This window comes from Ovis canadensis, chromosome 12 (genome assembly GCF_042477335.2).
Source record: "Ovis canadensis isolate MfBH-ARS-UI-01 breed Bighorn chromosome 12, ARS-UI_OviCan_v2, whole genome shotgun sequence".
In the NCBI taxonomy this organism is placed as follows: Eukaryota; Metazoa; Chordata; class Mammalia; order Artiodactyla; family Bovidae; genus Ovis; species Ovis canadensis.
Genome location: NC_091256.1, coordinates 59,967,820 through 59,981,445, shown reverse-complemented (window position 1 = coordinate 59,981,445; position 13,626 = coordinate 59,967,820). Strand labels below are relative to the sequence as shown.

General features: G+C 59.3%; 1 protein-coding gene across 4 annotated transcripts in view; it reads left to right on the top strand.

The window, feature by feature from the left end:
* The window catches only part of TP73 (tumor protein p73), a 73,871-nt gene that overhangs the window by 47,949 nt on the left and 12,296 nt on the right, over positions 1-13,626 (top strand). For all 4 annotated transcript variants that reach the window (XM_069545805.1, XM_069545806.1, XM_069545807.1 and 1 more), the window contains one exon: positions 4,348-4,590. In XM_069545805.1, coding sequence (XP_069401906.1) covers positions 4,348-4,590 — 243 coding nt within the window. The remainder of the gene's footprint in view (positions 1-4,347; positions 4,591-13,626) is intronic.

Sequence of the window (13,626 nt, the reverse complement as noted above, 5' to 3'; positions counted from 1 at the left end):
CCCTGGGGAAGCACGAGGGAGGAAGGGGCAGCCCCAAAGTCCCCAGGGACAGCGTCTGCCCCTGTGAGCCGGACCCAGCACAGGGCCACTGTCCTCGGGCTCCCGGGCAGGCGAGGGGGCTTCCCAAGACCCCAGACCACAGAAAGCCCCTGAACCTAAGTTGGAGCAAGAAGAGGACCTGCAGAGGGGGCAGGACCCTCTCTGGACTCGGTGGTCCCGCATCTCATTAAGGTCTCCTGCACAGGGGCCAGCCTGCTGGAAGTCATCCCCCTCCCTGCTTTGTGGCTGCTGGGCGTGTAGATCCTATCAGCCCGGCTCCTTTTGGTTCAATGACTAATTCCCTGGCACCCGCCTCTGATCTGAAAAGAATGTGGACAAGTTAAAATCTGAACACGTTGTCATGGGGCGGCCTCCCGCCTCTCCTGAACTAGGAGGCAAGGGCTGTTGCCCCACTGGCCTGGGCCACCTTCCTGTTGGGGATGGAGCAGGGAGGACAGAGCTGAGACCCCTGGCTTGGGCCACCTTGCTCAGGACACAGGACGCTTCTGCAGCCAAGATGAGGAAGGCTCCCTGCAGCCTTCAGTGGAGGGACAGGGAAGACCCTCCAGAGGGGCCATGCTTACTGCCTAGAAAAGAAAAACAATGAGTGCAGGCTGGGACTCCTCCCCCCAGGACCCACAGGGCTCTCAGCCTCCTGTGATGGGGGAGCAGGCTCACATCCCATGCTCATTCCTGGGCATCCAGATGGTGGGAGGGGCATCCTGCTGCCCCCCACCCCTCCATCCATCCCTCCAACTATCCATCCATCCACCCCTCTGCTCCTCCCCTCATTCCTCCCTTCCTCTGTTCATCCATCCACACATCCATCCGTCCCTCCATCCATCCATCCCTCCCTCCATCTTCCCTCCCTCTATCCATCCAGTCAGCCAGCCACCCATCCCTCCTTTCACTATTGTCCCTCCACTCTTCCATCCATTCATCCACCTACCCCTTCATCCCTGTGCCTGCTCACTCTCTTGTCCAGCAACACTCTTTTTTGAGGGGAGGAACCCTCTTGAGTAACCACAGCATAATGAGAAAAGCACTACACCCCTAAAGGGTGTGCTGATAATTAATAGTAATAATAGTAATAACAATAATTTCAGCTACAAGTCCCTCATAATTAATAGTAATAACAATAATTCCAGCTGTGAGTCCCTCATCAGCTACTGATTGAGGATCTTGTGCCTAATGTCCAGGAGAAACAGAATGCAAACCACATATATGATGTTGCATTTTCTGGTAACCACGTTAAAAATGGTGAAAAGAAACAATGGAAATAATCCAAGAATTTATTTTACTTATCCAAGACTATGCTCATTTCAGCATGCCATCGAGACAAAACTGTGAACGAGATATTTTATTTTATTCTTTTCGTTGGCACTAAGTCCTTGGAGTCGGTTCTCTATGCTCACAGCACAGCTCAGTTCACACCGGCTGCATTTCCTGTGTCCATGTGGGGGTACACTGATGCCCGTGAGACAAGGTCTGTCCTTGTGGGGTCTGAAGTCCAGTGGGGAGGCATAAACCAGAGGGGCACAGAGCAGAGCTCTCCTGGAGCAAGGGGGTGTGAGAGCACTTGGGACCCCCAGATGGGCCCTTGGGAGGGGGTGGCTGTCAATCCTCCCATCCCCAGAACAACCTGGGCTCAGGAGAGGTGAGGATCCACAGGGTCCCTTGTCGTTTTGTTTTCAATAGCTTTACTGAGTTACAATTTACTTACCACCCAGCTCAGCTGTGTTCAGTTCAGTGTTTGCAGTATGCAGTTTGAAGTACACTGTTCACTGTTCTTTGAATATATTCACAAAACAGACTCACAGACATAGAGGACAGACTTAGAGTTGCCAAGGGGATGGGGGGTAAAGGATGGAAGGATGGAGAGTTTGGGGTTAGCAGATGCAAGCTATTATGTACAGAGGGAATAAACAACAAGGCCCTGCTCTATGGCACAGGGAACCATACTCAACATCCTGTGATAAACCAGAATGGAAAAAAATACGAAACAGGTGTATAGACGTGTATAACTGAGTCACTTTATTGTACAGCAAAAATGAACACATCAGAGATCAACTATACTTCAGTTAAAAAATGCACAGATATGTGGACCCATCACCACAGTCCATTTTAGAACATTTTCATAGTCTCAGAAGGGAACCTGCACCTGAGCCGTCACCCTGCAGCCCCCCAGCCCTGGCCGCCCCCTGCCTGTGTCTCTCCCCCTGGTCTGCCGCCCCTGGACTGTCGTGTCAATAGAGAGAGAAGACATCTGAGCTTTTGTGTCTGCACCTTCGCGTGGTGCGTTTCTCCTCTGGGCTGTGGCATCAGTAGCTCATTTCTTTCTGACGGTGGGGGAATAATGTTCCATCACGCGGACTCTGTAGTTTGTTCATCCGCCGGCAAGGTGGGCAGTGGGCACTGGGCCCGCTTCGTCTTACCGGTGAGGCACAGAGGTTAGGAAGGCTGTGGCAGGGGTGGCGCAGCACTGACCAGGGCACGAGGCTCAACGGGACAGTGAAGTGGGGTCTGCCCTGCAGGGCTCCCTGTCCCACTGGCGGTGGAGCCTCAGGTTTACAGGGAGCATGGGATGGCCCTGGAGGTTCAAATAGAAAGGGGATCTGCTTAAGGGATCTGCCCAGTGGCAGTTGGGGCCAGGGCGTCATGCCTGTGCCCTGATGGCGAGGGCACGGATGGGCCTGGGGGCTCTGCCCCACTGCCAGACGATCTGCACTGGGTGGCAGTCAGCCATCGGGGCCAGGGCACCCACCTTGGGGAGGCACAGTGGGCGGGAGGAGTGGGGAGCAGTGGCTTTGCTAAGAACCAGCCACCTGCTGCCCGTCACCGGTCACCTCCCGGCTCCATCATCACCGGAGGAGCCGAGCTTCCTCCAGGCTGGGCAGACCTCTGGGGAGGAGTCACCTCTCCAGGCTGGGAGGGGCCCAGAGGAATGCATGCCTGGGGAGGAGTACAGAGCGGGAAGGGACTCTGGGTCATGGAGCCCCAGCCTCCTGATGTGCAGAGGGGTGCTGAGCATGGGTTGCCCCAGGGCGGAGCTTCTCTTAACCATCCATGGGAGGAACTTGCTCTTTTATTTTTCACTATGGAGAAGAGGACAGAGCAGGAGGGCTCTTCTCCCACCGTCCAGTCCTGCCTCCCTCCTCCCACCGTCCTGTCCTTCCCGCCACCTCTGGTCCTCCCCCCACCCCTAACCCTCACCCCACTAGGGGGACTCCAGGCTCTCCGCCGGCCAGATGCAAGTCCCCCAGTTCACGGTCCCCAGCTCTCCAGCCTCAGTCTCCTCATCCGAAAGTGGGGGCGGCAACGCCCACCCCAGGTGGTGAGGAACAGCTCCGCGGCGTGCAGCTGGCACGGAGAGGGAGCAGTTTAGCATTCGCGGTTAGAGCTGGTCTGGTCCCCGCTACTGTGTCGCCCTCTGAACCACCTCCTGCTTGAAGCCTCCCGATCGGGAGGGGCGGGAGGGGCGGGCTTTCGTGCCAGCCCCCCCTGCGGGGCTCTGCCCTGCCTTGCCCTCAAGGCACTGAAGCATGGGTTGGCACCCCCTCCCTTTGCTGGGGTCTCCCTTAAGCTCCTGACAGGGACTGATGGTCAGGACCCCGCAGAGGGTGACCCAGGGGACACGCCCACACAGTGAGGCTGAGTTCCAGTTCCTTCTGTGTGTGGAGGGTGTGGAAGACGCTAGCAGGGGGAACTGCAGGTGGGGGGGGGGGGCATTCAGATGCTGATGGATGGAGGGAGCCTATAGGGGCCCTTCGAAAGTGACTCTTGGCTCAGCCACCATCCAGCCCCCAACCCTACAGGGCTGGATCCCCAGAGCCTCTTGGGCAGCCCCTGCATTGGACGGAGCCTGGGGTGTGCCCCCTGCACCCTGGGGCACCCTCTTTCTGCCTGGTTCCCTGGGGCAAGGTCTCCCCGCTTTGAACTGAAGGGGGCGGGGGGTTGGGGTGGCAAGAAATGAGGATGCTGAGCCAGGTTCTGCCCCCAGAGAGTGCAGCCAGGGCATCAGCCCTGGGAGCCGCCCCCACAGGCAGGTCCCTCCAGGTGCGCTCAGCAGCGCCCCAGGAGCCCTGGCACCAGGGAGGCTGATGGCGAGAGGAGGGCGAGGTGAATATGTCAGTTTATCCCAATACAAGTAGTGACCTGTCGGGGGTGGGGGGGCACCGAGGAAATATTTGGGATGACTGAGCTGCTGGCCCTTTAAGGCTCCTGTAACAGGACACCTCCCCGGACGGGATGGCTTCCACTCTCCAGCCTGACTGTGTGTCTCCCCCTCCCTCCTCCCCTTCTTGCCAGTCCCAGTTCAATTTGCTGAGCAGCACCATGGACCAGATGAGCAGCCGCGCGGCCTCAGCCAGCCCCTACACCCCGGAGCACGCCGCCAGCGTGCCCACACACTCGCCCTACGCGCAGCCCAGCTCCACCTTCGACACCATGTCACCCGCGCCCGTCATCCCCTCCAACACCGACTACCCTGGCCCCCACCACTTCGAGGTGACCTTCCAGCAGTCAAGCACAGCCAAGTCAGCCACCTGGACGGTGAGTGGCGCCCAGGGCAGGGAGGGGGTGACCACATACACCCGTGTCCGCTTAGGGTTCCCAGCTGGCCAGGAGGAGCATCAGGCAGGAGGCGGGTCTCAGGGCTGGGCAGTCTGGGCGTGCCCAGCCCTCAGACGCGTGGCCAGAGTGGGCCAGCCTCCCACAGAGCCGCCCACAAAGCTCCAGAGGGGATGGACATGTCCCTCGTCCCCGGTGAGGACAGAGGCAGACTGTTCTCATCAAGACTATCTGGCCAGCATCCCTGAGCTTGGGTGGGGGCTCTGGTTTGAATTCTGTCCTGGGTGGACAGGAGGCTCCCTGGCTTCGGACACCTGAAGCCGTCTGAGCTCCGTCCCTGGGTCCACAGAGGCCACCTCCTCCAGGCAGTGCAGGGCTGGCAAGAAGCCTCTGACGTGGGCGTGTTTAGGCGTTGCCCACTCTGTCTCTGGGTTGTCATCTCCAAGCATGAGTGTGAGACAGGAGGTCGAGATGGAGCCCCAAGGCTGCAGACCCCAGGCCCTGCCGCGTGCCCTTGGGAACATCTGCATGTCCCTACCCCCCACCATCGAGACTTTGCCAACTTTGAGAACATCTCACACACCCACGGTTGCTGCTCCCCAGAAATGCTATTGTGAATTGCTATTGCCCCAAGCTCTTGGAGTTTATGTTAACCCTTGAAACTGCCTACAATCCAGAAGGTAGAATCTGTTACTGACCCATTTATAGTCCAGGACTGGGCTTCCCAGGTGGCGGTAGTGGTAAAGAACCCACCTGTCAGTGCAGGAAACCCGAGATGTAAGTTCAGTCCCTGGGTTGAGAAGATCCCCTGGAGGAGGGCATGACAACCCACTCCAGTATTCTTGCCTGGAGAATCCCATGGACAGAGAAGCCTGGTGGGCTGCAGTCCACAGGGTGGCAAAGAGTCAAACTCGACTGAAGTGAATTAGCACGCATGCAGGATAGTCTAGACCGCCTTCTCAGAGTTATGCAGATACCGGCGGGGGCATGGGGCACTGGCATGGAAACTGCACTGTCCCTACTGTGGCTGAGCGAGAAGCAGGCTGCCCGATGTCCCCGTGGGGGCAGTGTAAAGGCTGCAGTCTCCGAGACCCCTGGATACAGTAGCAGCTCACCTCTGAGCATTGGGTACACAGGGAATGGGGCAGGAAAGGGCAAGCCAAGGACCTGCCACGTCTCCTGCCTGCCCCCAGGAAGGCAAAGTGAGCCTGGCTCTGGTTCATGCTCTGTGGACCCCTGGCAGGTCCTGGCCATGGGGCCACATCACGTTCTCCAGGAACAGCAGCTCTGTGCTCACTCATAGCTCCTGGCAAAGGACCCTGGAGCAGAGGAGGCTGGGCTGTGCCGGGGGGCTGGTTCCGGCCCCCATGGAAGTGCTAAGAAGGTGACACTAAGGTTCTGCCACTTTAAGAACTGGTTCCCACTGTCCCCAGTGCCCACTGCCCAGACTGTGGTTTTCCCACTCTGGGGAACCAGAGATGGGGTGGAGCAAAAGGCAGCCTGAGGGCCCCCTACAGCTATTTCTGAGTTCTTGCTTGAGCAGTGGGCTCCCAAGATGCTGACCCATCGCTGAGTCAAGGCTCAGACTGACTCCAGGGCTTGCAGTGGCCAAGGGAGCACCCGGTCCCGTTGGTGGCTGGATGGCCTCATCTGCAAATGTTCATTCCTTTGCTCTCTCGGTGAAGGTGATAAGGCTTAAATGGGATGGTGCCTGTGCTGCATGGGGCTTAGTGCTGGCATGTCTTTACTATTTCCTTAGATGATGGGGCTGCCATGGAGCCTGGTCCTCCTGGACAAAGTTGTTTACCCAAAGCTGCATCTGCCAGGGATTCTTTATGGCCTGTGGGGTCCTGCCCCCCACACCCCTGCTGTGAGGTCTGGCCCTCGAGACGTCACTGCACTTGCACACCTCAAGCAGCAGGAGGCTCACTACCACTCTTATTCCAAGTTCCCACTTGCTTCTTAAGCCCTTTCTCTCTCTTCTAAGCGGAAGGATCCCAGGCCTGTCTTCACTGACACTCTGTCATCAGGGCCCAAGTTGCTGGTTCTTAGGAGTCCTGGTGGGCAGCTTGTGGGGGTCCTGGCTCCCTTCCTTTCCACTGTTTGAGGATGCTGGTGGAATCTCTGTCGCATCTTGGGGGCTTGGAGCGCCTGGAATGGTCTGAGCTGGTCTTCGGGGAGGGATGGGAGCTGCCCCTTGGTGCTTGGTTTCCTCTACCATCCCCTGCCAGGTGTGTGACCTTAGGGTTGGAGGGGCTCATGACATGGTCACAGTTGTGCTGGCCCTAAGTGGTCGCATGGGTGGTCTGTCCAGGGGACAGAGGAAGCCTCGCTTGTCCCAGCCGCTCTGCCTCCAACCTCCAGCCCCTCTCACCACCCCACACCCCCAGTGCCCAAGCAGTGGATACCTCCCTCCCTCCCTTCCTCCCCGCACACCCCCACCCTCTGCCATGGCTCATGGAGCTGAGCGGAGGAAGACGGTGCTCACATATCCCCCGCTCCAGCCCTTCTCCATGCCAGGGTAGAGATGGGACAAACATTGATAATGAGATTTTTGGCACCTCGGTTCTGGGAGCACACCCCGTCCCCACAGGCTCTCCTCCTTGCCCAGGGAGGGGGCAGATAGGCAACCAGCTCCCGGTGAGGACGGAGACCACCGGGCATCCTCCCTGCTCACGGCTCCGGGGCCCTGGCTGTGCAGGCACTGCTCAGACTTGCCGCTCGGGCTTGCCATCCTGGCCTCCGATGTGCTGCCTGCTGCTCCCTACGCCAGCCTGCTGGTAACTGATAGATAATTCATATTTTTCTCAAGTGCAATTCCAGATTGACTGCTGCCTTCACTCCTCTCTCTGCTCAGGCAAAACACCCTCACCAGCCCCTACATGGCTGCAGCTGTTAATGGGGTCTTTGGCTTCTGTTTGGCCAATCCCCGCTGCGAGTCCCACAGCCCTGGATGGATCTGCTCTGACCTGACTTCAGGTCAGGTCTTCAGACTTCAGGTCTCATACCCACACCGAGGGCTCAGAAGGGCCTGGAGCCCTCAGCTCATAGGATATGTGCACATCTGCATGCATGCAACTCTCAGATATGCATGCACAAACACGAACACGTGTGCAGACACGCACACATAGCACACACATGCAGACACGCGCAGACGTGCGAACACATGCAGACACGCACCCATAGCACACACATGCAGACACGCACAGATGTGCAAACACATGCAGACATGCGCAGACGTGCGAACACATGCAGACACGCACACATAACACACATGCAGACATGCGCAGATGTGCGAACACATGCAGACATGCACACATAGCACACACATGCACACCACAGCACACCTGTGCACACGCATGCATGCAGATACTGTGCGCACATGGGAGCACATGTGCAGGCATGCATGCATGTTCTTAAACGCAGCACGTGTGCGGGCGCCTCCTGGTTGCTGCCCAGGGTTCTGACAGCCCCTCCCCTCCTCCAGGAACCAGAGCGGTGGGTGGCAGGTAACTGAGCAGCCAGAGGAGGGGCCTGGGCTCTTCCTGAGACTGAACAAGGGGCAGGGCCAAGGCCAGGTGGGTGTGTGGCCAGTCAGGGCATTGTCACAGGAGGTTCTGTAACCCCACCCCCCGGCAGTGTTCGCTGCCTGTGAGCATCCCGGCTGTGGCTTATCCATTTTGGGGGTCCTTCTGCGCTTTGGAGAGAGACAGGCACCATGAGAGCTCATGGGTGTGACGGAGGCTGGCGCCCTTGGGCACTGATGCTCTTTGGGCTGGTGGGTGGGTGGAGCCAGGCTGGGGATGGAGGTGCCCGGGTCCCGGGTCCCTGTTCCACACCCTCCCCGGACATGGCGGGTCGCCCTCTGTTGACCTCCGGATGGCCACTCCCACCGTGGGAGGCCCCCTACATTGTCAGTGTGGGGGCAGCTGGTGACAAGAGTCCCAGGGAGCAGAGAGCAGCAGCAGCCCCTGTGAGGGCGTCTGGATGCTATCCAGCCCAGCCCAGCCTCCCCCTGCTCCCAGGCTGACTGAGCCTGGGAGCCAGGGAAGGGCTGTCCTTAGTGTTCTGGAGGTTTGGGGAGGGGTTCCGAGGGCAGAAGGGCGACTTGCCGTGGTCAGAGCCCTGGCCCAGCGGAGCATCTACAGTCGCCTTGGGCAGACTGGGTGGCACTGCTGATGGCCCACAGGGCAGGCTGCCATGAGGCAAGATGGTGTGGGTACGCGGGAGTGTGAGGGCACAGCTGGTCCCTGGGGGACCTATGGACAGCCTGCCAGCCTGGACAGAGCCCCTCAGTGACCTCCAGCTGCCCTCAGACTCAGTGGGGAATGTGTCCATCTGTCTGTCTTGGGGGCTAGCTGGCCCATGAAGGCCAAGTGATGCCCCTCCTAGAAGCACATGGTGGGGGCCCAGGAAACACAAAGGCACTTCATGGGATTCCTGAGTAGAACGGGGCTGAGTCAACACTAATGGATTTGGGAGAAAACTTTCCAGCCCCTTGGAGGTTTGCAAGCAGGAAAATAATAGTGGAGGTGTCCCAACATGATCGCGGTATCAATTGCGTTATCCTAAAAGTTTATGGAATGCATAAGTGGAATTAATACCTTTTACTGGCACCAGGAGCAATTATACGTATTTGAAACTGAAGGAAGAGTCCTAACAATGTACATTGTGGGGATGAAACGCAGGTTATTTAGGGGAATCGGGTGCACCACCCTCAGGGAGGGTCTTCAGCAAACCTCACCCTGTATCGAGCTTGAGGGCAGGGCTTCCTGTGGCTGGACTTGGGGTGTCAATGCCTGGCTTGCAGCCCGAGGTAGGGGTCACCTCTTCTCCTTCTGTCCCCTCAAGCAGCCAGAGAGCCCTGCTCCTGGAGGTCACAGAGCTCAGCTGGGGGGCCCCTGAGAGGAGCCCCGAGTCCCTGCTGCTGAGGGGTGCTCCCAGGGCGGGTGCCACCTCCCGCCCCAAGGTTCTTGTAGAGGAGCCCCTGGGTTTCGGGGTCCATCTCGGAAGTGTGGGGCTGTGGAAAGGGCACAATGTGATCCACGTGATTTCTCATCTCCTGGGACTTTTTTCTGAGTTGGACACAGCTCTGTGGAGTTTTGGGGTGACCGGTTTGTGGATCGACAGTGCCCCTGCAGGGTCCCTCTCTGGGCAGGCCCCACCAAGAGCACCCCAGTACATGCTATAGGCTCTCAGGGTCTCCCCACTTTACTGATAAGGCTCGGGTGGCCAGGTCCCTGCTCAAGGTCACTCATCAGCAAAGGGAGAGAGGGGTTGGAACCCCAGCAGCCTGACCTCTGGCTTTCATTACTTAGCTTGTAGGCACAGCCTGTGTACCTCTGTGGGGGCGCATCTAAGGAGAAGCGTTCTCCCAGCTCTGAGGGCTGGGTCTGCAGACACTCCCAGGACCCAGGGGACCAGTGGTTAGGGGAGCTGACCCCTCAGAGATCCAGAGCCTGCCAATGGCTATGGCAGGAAGCACCCAGGGCCCCAGCAAGTCTGTGATCACTGTTTGTCAGCAAGTGAGTGACAGCTGCCCCTGGGCGGGTGGAGTCTGCCTGGCCGAGTTCTCTCTCTGCTTCTTATTGACCAATGAAAACTCCTCAAGAGCATTTTATAATTAGACCGTTCGGGACTGACCAGGCTTAAAAGTAAAAGTAGCCACAGGCCAGGAGAGCCTGGGGGTCAGGGGAGCTGGGCTTGGGACCCGCCTCTCTTCCTCTCTTGCCACACCTCAGCCAGGCCTGCCATTCTCAGCTCACTCTCAGGTTCCCTTAGCCCCCTTTCTGGGTGGGAAAGTGAGGACAGAGGGGGAGACCCCGCCTCGGTTTCTCCTAGAACCACTGCTGCAGCGGCAGGGGGCTGAGTGCCCTGGACCTTGGCCATGGGAAGCTCAGGATGAAGGTCACAGCTGAGCAGTGAGTGGAGGCTTTGTGTCCAAGCCAAGTGGGTCCCTGTGGTTGGTTATCAGGGAAATCTGCTTTGGGGTTTTCTCAGATCCAGAACTTGGAAGGCAAGTTCAAGTTCATGGATCCCTCAGAGTTTCTAGGGCAGGAAAGCCCCTGTGAAATATACACAGGGTTGAGTGAAGTAGATGATCAGAGGCTGTTGGGAAAACCACTCAGTGGCTTGGAGGCAGAGTCCTCAGGATCACAGACCTACCAGGGTGAGGCCCCCTTCCTATGTGGGGTCCTGGTGTTGGGGAGGGGAGCAGCCAGTGCCTCTAGTGCCCAGGGAGGATGAGCCCAGGTGGTGCTGATGTCATAGGAGAGCCTCATGCTGCGCTGCATGGGATCGGACATTCAGAAGTCAGTACTCCCTGCCTCGGACCCTTCACTGGCTAGTTAAAAGTTCCAGCGAAAACTTTGATTGCGGCCATCTGTACTAAAAGCTGAGAAATGGCCACCCACCATGTCCAGGGCATGCAGGTCCTGGGGTTTCTCTCCTGCTGGCTGGGAGTGGGGTTTATTTAGTGAAGAAACGCTCTCACTGCTTCCTGGCTGGAGGGTGTGGCTTTAACTGTCGCCCCCAACTGAGGGCTTACCTGTGGCAGCCGTGGCAGGAAGGTCAGAGGCAGGAAGGTGCTTCCTTAGGGCTCCTGCTGGGACCGACGTGACAGCCCTCCAGGAGGCCACCTTGAGTGTCTGCCACTGCTGTGGCCACTGCCCAGCCTCCCCTCCCTGCGTCCCCTCAGCCTCCTGCAGCTGGTTCAGCTCTGGCCCTGATGCCCCTAGGCCATCCGGAAGCTGCAGGGAGCTGGGGGAATGACTGCCCGCACTGAACAGCCCAGTGTCCAGAATGGCATGCCCACAGGCAGAGGCTCTGGGACTGTCCTGTGAGTGGAAGCTGGCCGCTGACCTTTGCCTTCACCGTGCCGACAAGGCCACGACAACTCAAAAAGGCACAAGGGGGTAGGGTGAGCAGAGTGGGGGCCTCCTCCCCCGGCCATCCCGTGGGCCCTCCCGGCACTGGATCAGAGCTGGGCTGGTAGGCAGCCTCCCCACGCTGCCTCATGTCAGGCAGTTCTGAGGCCTGGCCACGGTCCTGCTAGCTGGGTTCTGGCCAGAGCGCACTCTCCATGAGGCCAGCCAGGGGGGATGCCCACTGCAGGCAGGGACACCAGACTTCACAGGAGCCTGGCACAGACAGTCTGGCAAAGTCAGAAGCCAAGTTTGTGGGCAGAGGAACCGAGTTTGGACCCAGCAGAACCGAAGTTTGGTGCTTCGGATGGTGACATTGTTTGTGCCCTGGGAGTAGGGGGTGGGGGCACGTCCTTCCTCCTCGGGGTCTGGGCTGGCCACATGTTGTGTCTGGGTCACTGAACACGGACCAGATGGAGCCCAGGGTCCCCACCTGCCCCTGAGGGTGTCACTGGGGCCACGGGCACGGCCGGCCTCTGGGCAGCTCCCTCCTCCTGGAGGGACCAGAGTGAGAGAGGAGACAGTAGGACCCCCTGTGTGCCAGGACCCCGCAAGCACTGTTCATGGGGGAGCCGGTGGCTCGACACAGCCCTTTGGGGTCGGAACTGAGGCTCATCACACAGCATCTCGACAGAAAAGTGGGGCTGGAGCATCCAGGCCAGCTGCGCCCCCTGCAGCTAGCTGCCCCCCACCAATCCCCACCTGGACACCCCCCACTGCACCAGGAGGCTGTCTTACGCTCCTTCTGCGGTCGAGGGGGACGCCCCCTCCCCAGCAGGACAGGGCAGGTCAGGCTCTCGCCTGTTGGTCCCCTTGTCCCAGGAGGCTGGGGCTCAGCGAGCTGGGATGAAGGGCGGTACAGCTGGCCCGTGTCCTTGTCCACCTGCCTCTTTGAGCTGCGTGGTCTTCACGGCCCCAAGTCAAGCCCAGTGGTGACAAGGGGTCTGGGGATGGAGCTCAAGGGCCCAGGGCTGCACCAACCCAGCTTTTGGAGGCAGAGCTCTGCATTGCTAAAACATCAGGGTGAGAGGGTGACCTCGAGGGGGAGGTTGTGTGCCAGTGGACCCAGCACAGAGAAGGTGTCAGTAAACGGTGGCCATGCAGATGGCCCCAGGAGCCCTGTTGAGAGTGCGGGGCAACTGAGCCCACTCACGGGCTTCCCGGCCTCGACACCAGCAGACATGGCCTCCCCAGATCCCCCTGGTCTGTGCCCCGCGACTGGCCAGGCTTTGGGTGGGCCCTCGGCTCCTGCCCTGCTAGCCACCCTGCACAGCAGGCCCGGTGCCCACTGGAGCCTCTCTCCTGGGTCAGCTCAGCGCACGCCTGCTGTCCACCTCGCCCCTGATTTTAGCCCAGGACAGAAGCCACTTCCCCTGGCAGCCCACAGCCTTGAGTGGGATGAGGAGTGGGCTGGTTTGGGGCTGCAGCTCGCTGAGGGTGTCTCTGAAGGCCCCTCTCTCTCTCCAGGGGACAGCTTCTAGACCACAGCCTCCAGGGCCTCCCCAAGATGGTAGTGAGGGTCCCTCAGCACCAGCACAGCCTGTTTCCATCTCCAGGTACACTGGGCTCCTGGTGAGGGGAGCCCAGGCCATCCAGCTTTGCGGGGGTGTCGGCAGAAGCATCTCCCACACCACCCCATCCCAAGCGGGGCACTGTTGAGGAATCATAGTGGCCTTCCTTCTCTGCTGGCCAGGCACCGGCTGCCGCCCTGGGCATCCCAGGTTCCCTGGATCCTCCAGCCACCAGACCCGCATCCAGGGTGGAGTGTTGGCCATGGGTTTCCTTGTGTGTGGGTTTCCAGTGAAGACCTTCGCTGCCTTCTGAGCATGGGTGCCCTGACGCAGGCTGTGGTGATGGTCATAGATGCCCCCACACCCCCCAGGCCGGTCAACCTCGCTGGCGTCTGTCAGAGCTCCCCGTGTCCTCAGTCCCTCTTGGCTGAGTGAAGACGGGAGTGTGGGAGTGGATCTGTGCCAGTGACGAGGGGGCTGGTCAGGAGTAGGGGGCACTGTCCCTGTGGTTTGTGTCACCCTGGGAGGCCTCCTCCCCTGGGGGGAGAAAGAAGGCTGAACCAGGGGTTCTTATGAGCTTTGGA